The following is a 20,406-nucleotide window of genomic DNA, read 5'->3' on the forward strand; positions in this document are numbered from 1 at the left end:
ACTTCATGGCAAATAGATGGAGAAACAGTGGCAGACTTTATTTTGGGGGGCTCCAAAATAACTGCAGATGGTGACTGCAGCCATGAAATTAAAAGACGCTTACTCCTTGGAAGAAAAGTTACGACCAATCTAGACAGCATATTAAAAAGCAGAGACATTACTTTGCCAACAAAGGTCTGTCTAGTCAAGGCTATGGTTTTTCCAGTAGTCATGTGTGGATGTGAGAGTTGGACTATAAAGAAAGCTGAGCACCGAAGAATTGATGCTTTTGAACTGTGGTGTTGGAGAAGACTCTTGATAGTCCCTTGGACTGCAAGCTTCAACAGGTCCATCCTAAAGGAAATCAGTCCTGAATATTCATTGTAAGGACTGATGTTGAACCTGAGACTACAGTACTTTGGCCCACCTGATGCGAAGAACTGACTCATTTGAAAAGACCCTGGTGCTGGGAAAGATTGAAGGCAGGAAGAGAAGGACACACAGAGGATGAGATGGTTGGATGGCATTACCGACTTAATGGGCAGGAGTTTGAGTAAACTCTGGGAGTTGGTGATGGATGGGGAGGCCTGTCATGCTGCAGTCCATGTCATGCTGCAGTCCATGGGGAGGCCTGTCATGCTGCAGTCCATGGGGTCGCAAAAAGTCCAGCATGACTGAGCAACTGAACTGGACTCGCATCATTTCAGGGAAAGTCTTTCCTTATCAGCAGTGTAGGTCAGTAGTTTCTGCCCCTACAGTGTGGTTTTGAGAATTATGTTAGGAATCAGAATCAAGAGTGGCTAAGAGCTATATATTATTCCTTCTCTAAATACTTGAGCTACTATTTAATCTGGAGGGTAAACTCAATGTTTCTAATAAAGCAACATCACACACCTTTATTCGGTGATCCATTTAAAGGCCAGCTTATTGTGATCAGGGATCCTACAATGGGATCAAGGTTAGTTTCTGTGGGAAGGATAAGATTTACTTTCCGTGGAGCCTTTATATACTTCAGGCCACTTGATGGGAGCCGCCTGCTGGCAAAATATACAGGCAATGCTAAGACATAGTCATCTTGTCTTACTTCCTTGCATAAAGCTAATTTTCTTTTTCCAGGCCATTCTTTTATGAGCAGTATTCCTTGTAGCTGTGGGTCATACAACTAAGTCTTTTCTATAACTCTTCATTTATGTCAATATAAGCAGTTTTGGCAGAATCTCAGTTGATAAGACTTAAATAGGAAGATGCATTTCCTGAAGGCTAAGGCCATTTTGATAAAATGACCCAGTTTTTAATTTACATATTAAAGTACACACAGAAAAATATGTAACATTATATGACACCACAAATGTTACATAGACTACAGCCAAAACATTTGATCTCAGCAGCTCAAGAAACTGAGCAAGGATATTCTACTCTATTATGTATAAAATGTGAACAATACAACCTAATAAAACATTTAATTCATAAGAATTTAAATAAATGATAAATAAACACCAAGTAACAAGTGCTACTTGTTACTGATTGTTTTGTCTTCTTTAGTTTAAATATACTTTAAGCAAAAAAAAAAAAAATCCTCTGCCCTTTAGAATTTAGAGTTGTACTTTCTTTTATTAGCATTCCTTTGAAATTACAAAACCCAAAGAACATTAGGACCTAACACCTCAGACTCCTTGACGTTCCCAAATGAGAAACTGCCCACCATATTTATTTCCTCCATGAGCTTATTTAAAAGAAGGGAGTATCATTCATTTGATTTTAGTTTCTATGTTGAGAATTTAGAGAAGTCTTTCCTGGATCTGCTTGGTGCAGGCAGCATGGACAATGGGATTGAGGATTGGAGGAATGAGGAGGTAGAAGTTGGCTAGCAAGGTGTGGACTGGAATGGGCAGTCCATGACCAAATTGTGAATGAGGGAAGAAACAGCAATGGGAACATAAAAGATCAAGATAGCACAAATTTGAGAACCACATGTCCCCAGGGTATTATGCCTGGTGTCAGGAATAGCCAGCCCCTTCATGGTCCTGAAAATCATCACATAAGAGGCAGCAATGGCCATTGAGTCTAGGATCAAGACCATAAAGCCAGTGCTCATCCCACAGACATTGTTGACCCTGCTGTCACCACCTACCAAGGTGACCACAGCCAGGGGTTCCCAGTAGGAGGGGGAGAGGACATGGGCTTTGTAAATGGGGCAGCTGCAGGCAGATCATCAGAGGCAGGGGTTCAATGTAGAAGATACCCCAGCAGAGGTCAGCCAGCCCCAAACATCCCACCACAGTATGCGTGAGCACTGTGGTATGAGGGAGTGTGTCACAGCTACATAGCGGTCAAAAGCCATGGCAAGGAAGATGCCTGGACAGAACCAGGGCAATGATAGCCAACATGCACAGAAAGAAGTACATGGGCTGGTGCAGGCTATGCTCCACCCCTACCACAGCCAGCATGGTGAGATTCCCCAGCACAGCTACCAGGTACATGGAGTCAGAGCGGATGGAGAGCCAGATATGCACAGACTCCTGTTCTGAAATGCCACTGAACTGGAAGAAACTGGGTTCTAAGCAGACATTATGAAAAGTGAGCATGGCTAGTTGTAAGTGCACCTTCTCACTTGTGCCCCAAAATGTGGTAGGACATTTTTTTCCAGAAATTAAAGACAAGAATATTCTTAGATCCTATAAAAAGGAATAGGATCATTGACTAGATAAGAGTCTATAAAATTTCTTTGAAGTTATAGAATAATGTCATGGCATGCCATTACTGTGTAATGTCCACAAGTTTACCAAGCAGAATCCAAAAATATTTATTTGAATGAAATGCATATCTTTATGCGATGTGACTCTCAAGGAATAATGCTTTTTCAACAATGAAAATGACCTAAGGTGGACAGTTGACTATTTAGCCACTTAATAACTCTGTAGGTTGGTTTTGAGATTTCTCAGAATCATGTTAGCAAGGTTCAGAGTGGACACTCCTTGATTAGAGACAGTGATGCTGAAAAATAACAGTGACAGCATCCGGGGCTCTAAATAGACCCATGGGACACTCTAGAGTCTATGATAAAGCTGAATCTTGGGGCCAGCATTAGCTATTGGATGAGCCTAAATGTTTAATCTTCAGGCCAAAATCAAGGTGGATGTGGTCGCATGAAGACGTTCCAGAGGGTTTAACAAAATGATTTCTTAAATGTGAGAGTTGATGACTAGAGTTCAGTTTTGTGTCTACAAGGGCTCTCTGCCTTCTTGGAGGCTGAGTGGAGATGAGATCCCAGAGGTGGAGAATGTTCTCCCTAGGAAGGAAAAAATAATTAGTGTGGCGAAGCATGAGGCCTAGATGAATATTTGCCCAGAGAAATGCCTTTACTCAGAGTCCAGAGCTACTGGCTAATGGGGAGATGAATATTCACAAGATTATTTCCAGGTCTTCTTTCTGTTTTATTAGGATCCAAGGTCATATCAAAATATGTTCCTGTGTATACTAGAGGAATTCCCAATCAAAAAAGCAAGCAGAAGACCTAGACATTTCTCCAGAGAAGACATAAAGATAGCCAAGAGGCACATAAAAAGAGGTTGAATGTGACTAGTATTAGAGAAATGCAAATCAAACCTGCAAATAGATATTATCTCACACAAGTCAGGATGGCCATCATCAAAAAATCTACAATAAATGCTGGAGAGTGTGTGGAGAAAAGGAAACCCTCTTGCAGTGTTGGTGGGAATGTAAATTGATACAGCCACTGTAGAGAACAGTATGGAGGTTCCTTAGGAGACTGAAAATAGAACTACCACATGACCCAGCAATCCCACTACTGGGCATATGCCCTAAGAAAACCATAATTCAAAAGGACACATGTACCCCAGTGTTCATTGCAACACTATTAATACAAGCCAGGACATAGAAGCAACCTAAATGTCTATCAACAGGTGAATGAAGACTATGTGGTACATGTATACAGTGGAATATTACTTACCATTAAAAAGAACAAAATTGGGTCATTTTTAGAGATATGGATGGACCTAGATTCCATCATAGAAGAAGTAAGTCAGAAAAATATTATATCTTAATGCACATGTGGGATCTACAAAAATGGTACAGATGAACCTAGTTGCAGGACAGGAATAGAGATCCAGATGTAGTGAACAGACATATGGATATAGATGGGGGAAGCATGGGAGGGTAGGACAAATTGGGAGATCAGGACTGACATATATTCAATGTTGTTGTTCAGTTGCCAAGTCATGTCCAACTCTTTGCAACCCCATTGGCTGCAGCACACCAGGCTTCCCTGTCCCTCACGATCTCCTGAAGTCTGCCCAAGTTCATGTCCATTGAATCAGTGATGCCATCCAACCATCTCATCCTCTGTCACCCTCTTCTCCTTCTGCCTTCATTATTTCCCAGCATCAATGTCTTTTCCAATGAGTCACTTCTTCCCATCAGGTGACCAAAGCATCAGTTCTTCCAGTGAGTATTCAGCTTTGATTTCCTTTAGGATTGACTGGTTTGATCTCCCTGCTGTCCAGTGGACTCTCAAAAGTCCTCTCTAGCATCACAGTTTGAAAGTATCAATTCTTTGGCACTCAGCCTTCTTTATGGTCCAACTCTCACATCTGTACATGACTACTGGAATAAACCATGTCTTTGACTATATGAACCTTGTTGGCAAAGTGATGTCTTTGCTTTTTAATATGCTGTCTAGTTTTGTCACAGCTTTCTTTCCAAGAAGCAATCACCTTTAATTTCATGACTGCAGTCACCATCCACAGTGATTTTTGGAGCCCAAGAAAATAAAATCTGCCACTGCTTCCACTTTTTCCCCTTCTATTTGCTATAAAGTGATGGGACAGGATCTTAGCTTTTGAATGTTGAGTTTTAAGCCAGCTTTTTCACTCTCCTCCTTCACTCTCAAGAGGCTCTTTAGCTCCTCTTGCTTTCTACCATTAGAGTGGTATCATCCGCATATCTAAGGTTGTTGATACTTCTCCAGGTCAGCCTGCATTTCACAGGATGTGCTCTGAATGTAAGTTAAATGAACAGGGTGACATTATACAGCTTTGTCATACTCCTTCCCCAATTTTGAACCAGTCTATTGTTCCACGATCAGTTCTAACTGTTGCTTCTTGACCTGCATTCAGGTTTCTAAGACAGGCAAGATGGTTTGGTATTGCCATCTCTTTAAGAATTTTCCACAGTTTGTTGGTATTGTTATTAATGGTTAATTAAGCAATAATGACATTGGTAATTACTCCCCAGTGATTACATTGGATCCTCCCTAAATTGTGAGATGTGGGCAGGACCGGGATGAGGACCACATGATAGATAAAGAAACAATCCAAGCAGCGGAGAGATTAACAGCCTCATCAAAGTCACAGACTGAGACTCAAACCTGATTTCTCGCTCATAACCCTAGCTATTCAACCACAGTTCTATCCACAATACAGCGGCAAATTAAAACTCTAAACCCAATCAAACACAAAATAAATAGAAAACCTTGATCTAGTTGTGGCTGAACCCTACTTGTATATGTCACACTCAGAAAGCCCTAACAACAGGCAGCTGTTTGCATATTCAGGGGAGGCTGTGTCCTCAGCAGGCCCTGCAGGAAGGAGGGTGAAGGTGGAGAGGAGCTCAGTGGTCACTGAGACCAGAGGATGCTCCGCCTCCAGGGAGACGTGCCTGATGCAATAGGATGTGAGGGGAGCCGGGGGAGGGGCCCCAGAGGACTGGAGACAGGGACAGAATGTCCCCAGTCTCCCCAGAGAAGACACCAGGCCCATCTTGGGTCCCTTTTGGCTGTACCTCAGGGACAAGGCCTACTGTTTCCTTTTCTTTAGGGAATAGAGTAACTGATCATGAGAATTAGCCAGAATTTGTTTCCTTTTCTTTAGGGAATAGAGTAACTGGTCATGAGAATTAGCCAGAACTCTTTATAACCCTCTTTCCCACCCTTCTCTCACTAAGAGAGGAAAACTGCACCATTTGTCCTAAAGCCTCCAGAAAATGAACCGAGCCTCATGCTGAGGGGTGAGAGCACCCCTCACAGAGCACCCTGTGGTGGACAGGGTGGATGGGGGCAGGCGATCACAGGGCACAACAAGGGAGCTGCACAACTGGGATGAGAGGCAAGTAGACCAGAGAAGGGGGACTTATTCTGGGATCAGCCAAAAACCAGAGGACTGGAACAGGAGGCCGGGGGAGCTCAGATCTAAGAAACGTCACGTGAGCTGGGGCTGGCAGAAAAAAACAGATTAACCAGGGTAACAGCAGAAATCTGACTACATACTAATCACTAGAGGGGCTACTCTGGAGAAGGAACTGGCAACCCTCTCCAGTATTATTGCCTGGGATATCCCACAGACAGAGGAGCCTGGCAGGCTACAGTCCATGGAGTTGCAAGAGTAAGAGTTAGCAATTAAACCACTACCACCAGAGGGACTACCCAAATGTTGAATGAAGAGCCAGTGTAAGAGTGCTTCATGCTTGAGAAGAACAGGCTAGATCAGAGGCATGAACCCAGGGGGCACAGGGCAGATCCATCTCTCATGGACTCATGTCTAGACAGAAAACTTCCTTTCTCTGTGGCATGACCTCATCTCCTGAATTTCTCATCTTCTGTCATTCTCATCCTTGTATGTCTGTCCTTGTCTAAGAGGAGACCTTCTCTCACCCCTCCCCAAATACTTGATCTTCTATGAGCCTAGGTCCTGCTATCACATTATTAGAAGAAACCCTCTTCTGCCTCCCAGGCCTGTGTTTCTGTGTCACGTGTTAGGGACCACCTCAATAAGACCTTAGCTAAGTGACCCAGACCTTGTGGAACAACAAGGTGGAAGCAGATATAAGTGATACAAGACACTGAATTTGAAGGTAGGAAACCAGAGTTGTTCAAGTTTAATCTTTGAGGTTAGTACCTCCCTCCTGTGAGTGCTACTTGCTCTCCTCCTGCCTCAACCTGGCGCCTCCTCAGTCACAGCTGCTGAAATGGTCTAGGGAAAAAAGGAGAAATCGAAAATAAGAAATGGAAGGGACAGATCAATTATACTTGCTTATTAAAGGTCTAGCAACAATGAGTTCTATCTTTTCAGTGTAGTCCTGTAGATTGAATCTTGGTATAAGAGTCAGAAGTTGTGAAATTCAGTCCTTTATCTGCCTCTTATATCCTCCAGGATCACTTGAAGATTCAGTTTCCCATATACATCATCATTCTAGGATCTTCTCAAGTTAAAGGTGTAGCCTACCTATACTACATCACTGATTGAATACTCTCCAGATATAGAGCCACATACACTTTGATGAGAGACATTGAAATAAATGACACAGGCTTTCTTTTGTCATTTGCTGACATTCTGGCTCTGGAGGCAAAAAACAAAACAATGACAGGTAAGGACTTGACAGAACACTCCTGGCCAAGTAGGCTGAAGGGTGATGGAAAAGAGAAGAAACCAGATAAGCAGAGTTGTATTGTAAATGACACTAGAAGTATATTTTTGTTGAATCTGGAAAGGTGGAAGATGGTGAATTATTAGGCATTTTCAACAGAATGGGAAGCTGAGATTGACGCTGTGTGAGCAAAGAGACTGGAGAACCAGTGATGGTCAATAGGAGCCCCCAAGAAGTAGATCCTCAGGGAGGGGAAACCTGTTTGGAACTTGAGAAGCACATTTACTTAGGATAGGGTGACACCATGGAGAAGATTATATTCTCTCATTCATTCAAGAAATATTAGTGAATTTCTCTATGGGTACCAAGTATATACTGGCAGTAAATGTAAAAACACAGACCCAGAGTCATGGGGCTTCCATGTTGTTGATCCCAGTGCTTAGTGAGAGAAAATGCAGATTAGACTTGGAGAAGTTTCTAATTAAAAAAACAAAACAAAACAAAAAACTTCTTATTCTGACCTAGTTAGCCAAAACTGATGGAAGGTTTTATAGAATTTCCATCTGTGGAGGTGCTTAAGATATATCCAGTAAGCCTCACTTTGCATCAGATGGTATATTATCCAGCAGCACAGAGGAGGAAGTTTCTTCATGGAGAGAGTCCTTCATGCATTTGTTTATCTTTTAATGACTAATTTAAAACTGATTTTTAATTGGGAGAAATTGCTTTACAGTGTTGTGTTGGTTTCTGCCAAATAGCCATGCAAATCATCCATAATTATTCATGTATCACCTTCCTCTTGAGCCTCCCTCCCCTATAAATTTATTTAAGGAACACCTACTGAGCAACAACCAGGTTCAACAGAGTCTGTGAATACAGAAATGAAGAAGGCAAAATTCTTGTACTAAAAGCATTCAAAGTCCAATGAATGGACAGATAAGTGCATTAGCAACATATATCACTCTCTCCCCGTGTTATTTAATTCAGCCTATTAATGAGTCCTCATTGAAAACACTGAGAAAATCTTCTGGGAGGAGTCTGAGAAGGCTTCACCAAGATGGTGGCAGGATCTTAGCCAGGTGTGGAAATAGGCAGAGGAAAGTATTCCAGATAAATAATGGGAGCTGCAAGCTAGACTGTCCCAGAAAGTGATGCAGATCCTTCAGTGTGGCTGAACCTAGGATGAATATTTTTTTAGAGGAATGGTAAGGAGTGAGGATAATTTAGGTAAGACCAAGTTTGTATCCAGTTTTAAGTTTTTTTTTGTAGTCATGAGATTGCCAGTGGTTTTCAGTAGGTCTATCACACTGTGGTAGATAGATGGAGTGGGGTGGAAAACTATAAGGAGAGCTTTCTAGTGACACTGGCAAGAGAGGATATGACTTTGGGAAGACAAAGGGCATAGAGAGGAGAAGAGCAGCATGAGAGAATTCAGATGGTTCACGGGGTGTCGTTATTGAGCAGGGTGTGGTGGAAGCTGCATGACTGAAGCATAGGCGAGAGGGGATGAGGCTGAAAGATGAGCAGCGACTGGACACTGGTGGTACCTGTAAACCAGGGTCGGAGTGTGGATTTCATCCTTAGTGCAGTGGTAATTCCAAGAAGGTCTTAGGCAAGGCCCAGCATAATATAAATTAGCCTTAATAGTCTCTTCATCTGTAGTAAGGAGAATGGATTACAGAGTGTCCAATATACAGACCACTGAGGCCAGATGTGAGGCTTTTGTAGTCTGGGTGAAAGATGATGGTAATTTAAATAAGAGTGTTGTCAGGAGAAAAAGAAAAGCATAGGGAGTGAAATACACTTTGCAGATTAATAAGATTTACTGATGAATTGGATATGAAGGAAGAGGGGAAAGGATTAAGGCTTGTCCCTAGGGTTCTGAGCTCACAATAGGACAGACAGCAGTAATGCCTACTGAGATGGACACATCCCGGGGAGGAAATATTTTGTGGGGAGAGAGAAATATTTGTTTTGGCCGTATTTTATTTGTGATGACCGTGGAACATCTAATTGGAAATATCTAATAGTAAAAGGAAAAGCCATGCATTTGAGAATTCCCTGGACAGAGGTTAAAAAACAACAACAAAAAAAAGCCAAAAGAAATCAAAGAGAACACCTAGAGAAGTGTGAGAATAAAAAGCAGAAAAGGAGAAGGTGAGAGTGAGGGGAAAGGAAGTGATAACAGGATCAGTGGACAGGTAGTAGTGAAGCTAGACTGGGAAAGACTGAGAATTAAATGAGATGAGGAGGCAGAGATTTTATACAGTCAAACTTCTGAACAAGTTGTGCTGTGAAGGGGAAGAGAAACAAGGGCTATTAGCTGGAGGAAGGTTTGAAGCCAAGGAATACAGGATTGTGCTGATATTAATCAAGAAAAGCTTTTAGAAAATAAGGGAAATTTGTGCTAGGGAAGGACCACAGTAATGGCGATGTGTGTACAATGCTTTACAGTTATTAAGGTCTGTTCTCATGATTCCATCTTTCTTCACAATAAAGCTCAGTAAGATGGTCGTGGGAGGTATAGTTATTACCATTATTGAAAGGTGAGGAAGCTAAAAGTTTAAAAATATCATTGAGTTTCTGCTGGTACAGTGGCACTAAATAGGCCCAATTCTTTAGATTGTAAAGCTTTTTTCTTTACTAGGGTAATGAGTTTGTTTTATTTAACCTGAGCATGAACAACTTATGGAGCAACAAGGTGGAAGCAGATTTAAGTGATATAAGACACTGAATTTGAAGGTAGGAAACCAGAGTTCTCCAAGTTCAAGTTTGATCTTTGACACTTACCAACCATATGACTGTCAATATTTTTGATTTCTCAATTCAAAAACATGTTCACACTTACTGAACTCTTTTTAGTGTTCTAGATTTGTGCTTGTTTTTTTAAAAAAAATTTTCCAGTTTTACTGGAATACAGTTGACGTAACACTGAATTAGTTTAAGGTATATAATGCAGTGATTTGGTACATGGATATAGTACAAAATGATTACCACTAATTAACATCTATCACTTCACATAGTTATTTTTCTTGTGATGAGAACTTTAAAATCTATTCTTTTAACAACTTTCAAATATACAAGAGTATTTTGTTCATCTTCATTGTATTTGTTGCAATAGGGCTTCTGTTTTATGTTTTGGTTTATGTTTTATGTTAGGAATGTGGGATCTTAGCTCTCTGACTAGGGATCAAACCCATACCCCCTGCATTGGAAGGTAAAGTCTTAACCACTGGACCACCAGGGAAGTCCCTAGACTATTTTTAACTGAAGTCACCATGCTGCATTTTACATCCCCAGAACTTATTTTATAACTGGAAGTTTGTATCTTTTGACCACCTTCAACCATATCCCCAACCCCCACCTCCCAACCACCAATCTGTTTTTATGAGTTTGTTTTTTTCTTTTTTCTAGGTTCCATGTGTAAGTGATATCATACGGTATTTGCTTTTCTTTGTATTACTTGTTTAACTTAGCATGATGCCCTCAATGTCCCTCTGTGTTGTCGCAATGCAGGATTTTCTCCTTTTATATGGCTTAATAGGATTTCATTGTGTATATATGCCACATTTTCTTTATCCTTTCATCCACTGTATTGAGTGTTTTAAAAGATTGTCTCAGTTAATCCTCAGAAGAAACTTTATGTAGGAACTGAGAGAAAAGAGAAGGGACACCATTCAAAATTTTGGGAAACAAATGATTCTGCATTTTCACAATAAATGATGATAAAAACAGGGGAAAGAAGATAAAAAATCCTAGAAAGAAGAAAAAAGATGTGAAGCCCAAGAAATTCAGAGGCCAGTCTTTCAAAAATTGAGTGGAGCATCTCTTCTGAATGTTATGAATTGTAGAAAGAAAAGTAGTTGAGGTAGAAGTATATCAAGATAAAAGTTAAAGTTGAAGGGAAGGAGAATAATGGGGCTTTTCACATTTTAAAGTTAACTGGAGGTGATTGAGCTTTATGGCCCTACTTGAGATTTCTGAGTGTCCAGTAATGACCAATAATATCAATACTTAGAGGAAGCGACTTTTAAGTAAGTGCCAGGCTTAATTATTTGTTACGTATTCAAGCTTGACATTTTAGAAGAGAAACTCTCCTTTGTAATTAGGAGTACAGGCTGAGATGGGAGGCAAAGGAAGACAGTGAATGTTTTAGGGTAAGATTTGAATTGAGCAGGTATCCATGTCCTTTATAAAGCTGTCCTTCACTACACAAAGACCACAAAAGCTCTTCATCCACTCAGTTCTTCTATGAAGGGTGTCTTCTTAGCTCTATTGTGATTTGACATTCTGACCACCCAATAGTTTTATAAGCATTTTGAGGGAAGATATAATAAATAATGTTTCACAATTATATTATTATTACTTTGTAATTTCTTTTAAGGCCCAAAAGTAGGGTCAAGGACTAAGCCTTCCATGTAAATGATCAGAGTTTGAACTTGAACACTATAATCCTGCTGACGCTGTGTACTCCCTGGAAGGGCCCTGTGGAAGGAGACCAGAGAAAGAGAATTTCTGTTGGCCATGTCTGCCTCCAATATCACCTCAACTCATCCAGCAGTCTTCCTGTTGACGGGGATCCCAGGCCTGGAGCACCTACATGTCTGGATCTCCATTCCCTTCTGCTCAGCCTATACACTGGCCCTGCTTGGCAACTGCACCCTCTTCTTCATCATTCAGGCTGATGCAGCCCTCCACGAGCCCATGTACCTGTTTTTGGCCATGTTGGCAGCCATTGATCTGGTCCTTTCTTCTACAACACTTCCCAAAATGTTGGGCATCTTCTGGTTCAGGGATCGAGAGATCAACTTCTATGCCTGTCTGGTCCAGATGTTCTTTCTTCACTCCTTCTCCATCATGGAGTCGGCGGTGCTGCTGGCCATGGCCTTTGACCGCTATGTGGCCATCTGCAAGCCACTGCACTACAGCACCATCCTCACCGGGCCACTTATCACCAAGATCGGCTTGGCTGCTGTGACTCGGGCTGTGACACTCATGACTCCACTCCCCTTTCTGCTCAGACGCTTCCACTACTGCCGAGGTCCAGTGATTGCCCACTGCTACTGTGAGCACATGGCCGTGGTAAGGCTGGCCTGTGGGGACACTCGCTTCAACAACATCTATGGCATTGCTGTGGCCATGTTTATCGTGGTATTGGACCTGCTCTTTGTTACCTTGTCTTACGTCTTCATCCTCCAGGCAGTTCTACAGCTTGCCTCTCAGGAGGCCCGCTATAAGGCCTTTGGGACCTGTGTGTCCCACATAGGTGCTATTTTAGCCTTTTACACACCTGTTGTCATCTCCTCAGTCATGCACCGGGTAGCTCGCCAGGCTGCTCCACATGTGCACATCCTCCTTGCCAATTTCTATCTGCTTTTCCCACCCATGGTCAATCCCATCATCTATGGGGTCAAGACCAAGCAGATTCGTGAGCGAGTCTTAGGACTATTCCTGAGAAATGGTGTGTAAGTGACAGTGAGGTGCAGGCAGAGATAGGGTGGGACAGGTAGAAAACTGAATAGGGGTGAAGGAATGAGGGAATGAGGAAGTAGAATGTTGCCAGACTTATGTTCAGCTCTTTCCTGGTGAAATGAAAAACTAACTGGTGTCCTGAAACTTGGAGTCACCAGTCTGATGAGAACTTAAGGTTCCTTGTATTCTGGTAGCCTCTGGACTCAAACTGCTGACTTAGAGAAGACAGCAAAGAGCCCATTTTTCTACCAGAGGCAAAGGTTTGACCCACCCTTCTCCCCAGCATCACCTAATAACACAGAGATGCTTTTGAGGTAATTTACTAAGTGAATTTGGTGAATTAACCCAGTCAAGACTTAGATAAGGGTCAACATTTCATCCAAGGCAGGAATGTTCCTTTAGTCTGACGGCTTATGCTCCATCTCTGCTTAGATATTGGATTGGCCAAAAGGTTCATTTCATTTTTTGCCCCCATAAGATGGCTCTAGTAGTGATTAGTTGTCTTTCAGTTCATTTGAAAAAGTTTGTTAGGTTGTACAGGGACAGTTGTCATATCAGCATGCATTTAAAAAAATTTAACGGCTACACAAATAATTTTAATGTTGAAGATGAAAACAACATTTTTGGCATATTATGCTTTATTTCAAGAAAGGTAAAATCACAACTGAAATGCAGAAAAGAACTTTGTGCAGTGTTTGGAGAAGGTACTGTGACTAATCAGATGTCTAAAAGTGGTTTGCAAAGTTTCATGTTGCATGTTCTGGTAGAGTAGTTGACGTTGATAGCAATCAAGTTGAGACATGAAGAACAATCAACGTTATACCATACAGGAGATAGCCAACATACTCAAAATAATGCATATTGAGAATCATTTATACCAGCTTTTATTTTAATCATTTTGTTTGGATTCCACAGAAGTTGAGTGAAAAAAACCTTCTTGACCATATTTCCTCATGCAATTCTCTCTACTTAAACATGGTGAAAACATTCCATTTTTAAAATGAATTGTGGTGGGTAATGAAATATGAATATTTGTACAATAATATGCAGTGGAAGAGATCATGAGGCAACTGAAATGAACCACCCCCAAACACATCAAAGGCCAGACTTCATCCAAAGATGTTACGTATATAATGGGATTAAAATAGAGTCCTCTATTATGAGCTCCTTTCAGAAAACCAAGCAATTAATTCCAACAAGCACTGTTCCCAATTAGACCAAGTGAAAGCAGCACTCAGTGAAAAGCCTCCAGAATTAATCAACAGAAAACCCATAATCTTCTATCAGGTTAACACAAGACCAAATATTTCTTCAACCAGGCAAAAACTGTTACAGCTTGGCTGGGAAGTTATGATTCATCTGCCACATTCACCAGACATTGCACCTTTGGGTGTCCATTTATTTCCATCTTTACAAAATTCTCTTCATAGAAAAAATTTCCAATTCCCTAGAAGACTATAAAAGATACATTGAGCAGTTCTTTGCTCAAAAAATAGTTTTTGGAAGATGTAATTATGAAGTTGCTTGAAAAAATGGCAGTGAGTGGAACAAAACAATGACTACGTTGTTCAATGATGTTCTTGGTAAAAATGAAAAATGTGTCCTATTCTTACTTTAAAACCAAAGGAACTTCTTGGCCAACCTAATACTTCCAGTTTGGGAGAGCTCATGATGTTCCAGGGCTATAGGTTCCTATATAGACAGCTTTGCTCATTAAGATTTATTTCTTCAAATAAGTCAGTTTTTGCCTTCTTTGATTTCTTCTAGGCTCTACATCCCAATGGGAATCCCCTTTCATTAAATACTTTTACTAAGACAAGTCTTTCTGACACTTCTCTGCATTCATACAACCCTTATGTTCACACAGATGTATCTTACATTTTCACCAAGAATGTGACTTCCTCTTTTTTACAAGTCCATTCACAAAATATTGAGTGCCAAATCTATGCTAGAGGCTGGGAATAATAGGTAGGCAAAGCAGATGGGAAATTGGCACATTGACCTGTGTTTTTTTCTTTTTCTCTATCCAATACAAATTTATATAGTAAAGAATTCCTTAATATTAATCCTGACAACTAGCATTTGTGTGGTCACACAAGCCCTTATTTACAATCTTTCACATATGCTTTCTTTTACATTTATCTCATGACTCCTTTGTTTCCTCAGACTGTTTAGAAATTAGATACAATTTTTTAAATTTTTTAAAATTTATTTATCTATAGTTCTGTCTATATTTCTACATATCTGTCTATTCATATTATTAACTTTGAAAGAGAATCTCTAAGCCCATATCAGATATTTGGAAATGGTCGCAGAGAAAGAGTGTAGCTAGACTAGAGACTTATATATGCTCGTTTCCCACCTCTGCTCCTATAGTTTCCCCTGAATTTACACACACATACACACAGAAATGATGTTCTACCTTTAATTCAAAACTTTTTGCTTCTTTCTTTTGAACATGGCTGGGTGGAAAACTTAAAAATAACAGTAAATACAAATGACACAAACATAGACTGTATTACATGGTAATGGATTCATATGCTATTAGACTTTTAGGTGGGGCTCAATTCACCCTCTGTAGGAGGTTGAGAGTGTCACCTGAAAGACAAGGTCATTCTTATATAAAACATAGGGACAGTGCTCGCTTCAGCAGCACATATACTAAAATTGGAACGATACAAAGAAGATTAGCATGGCCCCTGCACAAGGATGACACGCAAATTCGTGAAGTGTTCCATATTTTTCCTCTATGACCCACCTCCAAGAATATTGGAAATAAAAGCAAAACTAAACAAATGGGATCTAATGAAACTTAAAAGCTTTTGCACAACAAAGGAAACTATAAGCAAGGTGAAAAGACAGCCCTCAGATTGGGAGAAAATAATAGCAAATGAAGAAACAGACAAAGGATTAATCTCAAAAATATACAAGCAACTCCTGCAGCTCAATTCCAGAAAAATAAATGACCCAATCAAAAAATGGGCCAAAGAACTAAACAGACGTTTCTCCAAAGAAGACATACAGATGGCTAACAAACACATGAAAAGATGCTCAACATCACTCATTATCAGAGAAATGCAAATCAAAACCACAATGAGGTACCATTACACGCCAGTCAGGATGGCTGCTATCCAAAAGTCTACAAGCAATAAATGCTGGAGAGGGTGTGGAGAAAAGGGAACCCTCTTACACTGTTGGTGGGAATGCAAACTAGTACAGCCGCTATGGAAAACAGTGTGGAGATTTCTTAAAAAACTGGAAATAGAACTGCCATATGACCCAGCAATCCCACTTCTGGGCATACACACTGAGGAAACCAGATCTGAAAGAGACACGTGCACCCCAATGTTCATCGCAGCACTGTTTATAATAGCCAGGACATGGAAGCAACCTAGATGCCCATCAGCAGATGAATGGATAAGGAAGCTGTGGTACATATACACCATGGAATATTACTCAGCCGTTAAAAAGAATTCATTTGAATCAGTTCTAATGAGATGGATGAAACTGGAGCCCATTATACAGAGTGAAGTAAGCCAGAAAGATAAAGAACATTACAACATACTAACACATATATATGGAATTTAGAAAGATGGTAATGATAACCCTATATGCAAAACAGAAAAAGAGACACAGATGTACAGAACAGACTTTTGGACTCTGTGGGAGAAGGCGAGGGTGGGATGTTTCGAGAGAACAGCACGTATATTATCTATAGTGAAACAGATCACCAGCCCAGGTTGGATGCATGAGACAAGTGCTCGGGCCTGGAGCACTGGGAAGACCCAGAGGAATCGGGTGGAGAGGGAGGTGGGAGGGGGGATCAGGATGGGGAATACATGTAACTCCATGGCTGATTCATATCAATGTATGACAAATGTATGACAATGTATGACAAAACCCACTACAATATTGTAAAATAATTCATATCAATGTATGACAAATGTATGACAATGTATGACAAAACCCACTACAATATTGTAAAATAATTAGCCTCCAACTAAAATATATATATATATATAGGGACAAACAGATCTTACAGCCTGGAAATACTTATTTAATCCATTATTCAATTTACTATATAACAATGACAAACATTTATTTTCCAGAATGTCACTTCAGCTCAGTTGCTCAGTTGTGTCCAGCTCTTTGGACTGGACCCCATGGACTGCAGCACACCAGGCTTTCCTGTCCATCACCAACTCTTGGAGCTTGCTCAAACTCATGTCCATCAGGTCAGTGATGCCATCCAGGCATCTCATCCTCTGTCATCCCCTTCTCCTGCCTTCAATCTTTCCCAGTATTCAGGGTCTTCCCTGAATCAGTTCTTCCCATCAGATGGCCAAAGTATTGGAGTTTCAGCTTCAGCATCAGTCCTTCTAATGAATATTCAGGACTGATTTCCTTTAGGATAGACTGGTTGGATCCTTGCAGTCCAAGGGACTCTCCAGAGTCTTCTCCAACCCCACAGCTCAAAAGCATCCATTCTTTGGCACTCAGTTTTCTTTATAGTCCAACTCTCACATCCATACATGACTACTGGAAAAACCATAGCTTTGACTACATGGACATTTGTTGGCAAAGTAATGTCTCTGCTTTTTAATATACTGTCTAGATTGGTCATAGCTTTTCTTCCAAGGAGCAAGTGTCTTTAGTTTCATGGCTGCAGTCACCATCTGCAGTGATTTTGGAGTGCAAGAAAATAAAGTCTGTCACTGTTTCCCCCATCTATTTGCCATGAAGTGATGGGACTGGACATCATGATCTTAGTTTTCTGAATGTTGAGTTTTAAGCCAACTTTTTCACTCTCCTCGTTCACTTTCATCAAGAGGCTCCAGTTCTTCTTTACTTTCTTCCATAAGGGTGGTATCATCTGCATATCTAAGGTTACTGATATTTCTCCCAGCAATATTGATTCCAGCTTGTGCTTCATCTAGTCTGATACTTCACATGATGTACTCTGCATATGAGTTAAATAAGCAGGGTGACAATATACAGCCTTGACATACTCCTTTCCCAAATTTGGAACCAGTCTGTTGTTCCATGTCCAGTTCTAACTGTTCCTTCTTGACCTGCATACAGATTTCTCAGGAGGCAGGTCAGGTGATCTGATATTCCCATCTCTTTCAGAATTTTCCACAGTTTGTTGTGATCCACACAGTCAAAGGCTTTGGCGTAGTCAATAAAGCAGAAGTAGATGCTTTTCTGGAACTCTCTTGCTTTTTCAATGATCCAACAGATGTTGGCAATTTGATGTTTCAGAATGGACTGTGAAACAAAACATACCCACAAAAATCTCAGTGGCATACAACATAAAATGTATGTTGTACATACGTAAAAATGTATGTTTCATATATCTGGAGATTGGCTGAGATGACTTCTAACCTCAGCAGGATTTGTTTATGCATCTGAAGATCAGCTGGGAATCTGATGCAAGCTGGGTTTGGTTGTGAGGCTCTGCTTCAAGTAAATCAAGCAGCTCTGCCCCACCTTAGGGAATGCTGCCATAGTGGGGACTTGGTGTTAGTCTCTGGTGCTGGCAGATTGGGCACTCATCAGTGAACATGGCCAGATTGGCCTTGGTGATTCCCTATTATTGGATTCATATATAGCCTCCATCCCTGCCACTGTGCCACTTCGTTCATGACTCCATTGGGCAATGACAGGGATGGCTAGGAAAAAAAGGCTAATTAATATCTATAGAACAGGTCATCCTGTCCAGCTGACTTTTAGTCCTTGTCTGCTGAGGTCATCCTTTGAGCATTTACATGGGACACATCTTCATTTTTCATCCTTTCAGAGATGTGTCTCATTTTCCCTGTTTCATTACCAATTTTCTAATCATGTTCCTTCCAAGTCTCTGACTATCCAGCCAAACCATTGGCCATACCCCATAATCAGTATATAATTGTGCCTCTGGCTGCTTCTCCTTTCAAGAAAAGTAAACAACTAGTTGTGCTGATCAAAGTTCTGCCAACAGGGAGATTTTTCTTCAGCACTTTCCTTCAGGGATGTCCCAGGAAGGGGCAGTCCATTTTCAGGTGGTACCTGTATATTATACAGAACCTTCTATAAACTAGGCCCAAGTCTTAGTTTCCTCTAAGGAAACTCCTCTAAGGAGTTTCCTCATAAACTCCTTGTGAGGTCATAGCTGCAGGCATGGAGAAACAGTAGTAGCAGGGCAGACCATGAGCATTGGGGCCACTTTATGTAAGTTGTGCCTTCATGACATGCTTGGGCTCATTTACACATATAACACTTCTATTTGATGGAGTCCTGTTATTTGTGCTCCATTTAATGGCTTGGTGGGTTAGATAAAGCCCAGTTCAGGAAGGGAAGCTCCAGTCACATGGTCACTTGATGGCCCATGCTCAAGCATTCAACCTCTACCAAGGCCCAGTAAGTAGTCCAAGAGTTATTTCTTAAATGGAGAGTAGTCATCCAGAAAAGAGGGCAGAGCTTTACTCCAAAACTCTACTTGTCTCTACAGCAGTTCACCTATAGGGGTCTGCCAAAGGCTCTAGTCAACATGCCTATCTGCCACTGATACTCCAAGCATCATTGGACTGGCTGGATCATATGGCCCAGGTGGCAAGGCAGTTTGTACAGTAGCCTGAACCTGCTGTGCATTCTATTTCTGGGTCCAAGTCAAAACTAGAAGCTCTAGGGGTCATTCAGTAAGTGGGCCAGGGTAATACACCCAAGTGAGGAACATGTTGCCTCTTAAACCCAAAGCTGCCCATGAGCTATTGCCTCCCACCTTTTTTATAGGAGAGAACAGATGCACTATCTTATCCTTCACCATACCTTCACATTAGAAGGGACATCTCAATATCCTTCACACCACCAGACCCTTAAGAAGTTTTCTTGAAGTAAAAGGACTCTGAATGTAATAAATACTTTATATTTTAGAGTGGTTTTAGCCTCACAGCAGAAATGAGAAGGGTGTACAAACTTCTTATATACCCTCTGACTTCATCACCAATATCTCCAACCAGAGCAACACATTTGTTACAGCGGAACTACATAGATGCATCATAACCAAAGACCATGGTGTACATCAGAGTTCTCTTGGTGTTGTATGGATTTGGACAAATATACAGTGATGTGTATCCTCTATTATAGTATCATAGTATCATATAGGGTATTTTCACTCCCCTCACATCCCTCTGGGCTACCTACTCACCTTTACCTATGCCTTACCCCTGCAACCCCTGATCTTTTGATCGTCTCCATTGTTTGCCTTTTCCAGAATGTCACATAGGTTGAATCATATGGTATGTTGCCTTTCCAGATTGACTTTTCACCTAGAGGAAACGAATGCATATTACTATGTCTTTAATTTTTAAATTGACATATAATTGTGTACCTAAAAATAATACAATTTTATAAGCTTGATATGTATATATTGTTAGATGATTACCACCATAAGTTAATACCCATCATCCCACAGCTATGGTTTTTTCTCTTGTGATAACTGTTAAGATTTATTCTTAGCATGTTTCAATATACAGTAGTTAAGTATAATCACCAGGCTATGTATCACATCACCAGGGTTTATTTAACTATTGGAAG

The 20,406-nt window shown here is 40.8% G+C and overlaps 1 protein-coding gene, 1 non-coding gene and 1 pseudogene across 2 annotated transcripts; 2 read left to right on the top strand and 1 right to left on the bottom strand.

Annotated features, from left to right (window-relative positions):
- Nucleotides 1-1,727: 1,727 nt before the first annotated feature.
- LOC122449206 lies at nucleotides 1,728-2,564 on the bottom strand (annotated as a pseudogene).
- A 9,275-nt stretch (nucleotides 2,565-11,839) lies between these two features.
- Nucleotides 11,840-12,860, top strand: LOC122450230 (olfactory receptor 52K1-like). The gene has a single exon (XM_043482456.1). The coding sequence runs from the start codon at nucleotides 11,884-11,886 to the stop codon at nucleotides 12,826-12,828; it is 945 nt and encodes a 314-aa protein (XP_043338391.1). The 5' UTR covers nucleotides 11,840-11,883; the 3' UTR covers nucleotides 12,829-12,860.
- A 2,608-nt stretch (nucleotides 12,861-15,468) lies between these two features.
- LOC122450721 lies at nucleotides 15,469-15,575 on the top strand. The gene has a single exon (XR_006272212.1). It is a non-coding gene; the product is annotated as a U6 spliceosomal RNA (small nuclear RNA).
- The last annotated feature ends 4,831 nt before the right edge of the window (nucleotides 15,576-20,406 follow it).

The sequence above is a fragment of the Cervus canadensis genome, chromosome 11, assembly GCF_019320065.1.
Source record: "Cervus canadensis isolate Bull #8, Minnesota chromosome 11, ASM1932006v1, whole genome shotgun sequence".
Classification (NCBI taxonomy): domain Eukaryota; kingdom Metazoa; phylum Chordata; class Mammalia; order Artiodactyla; family Cervidae; genus Cervus; species Cervus canadensis.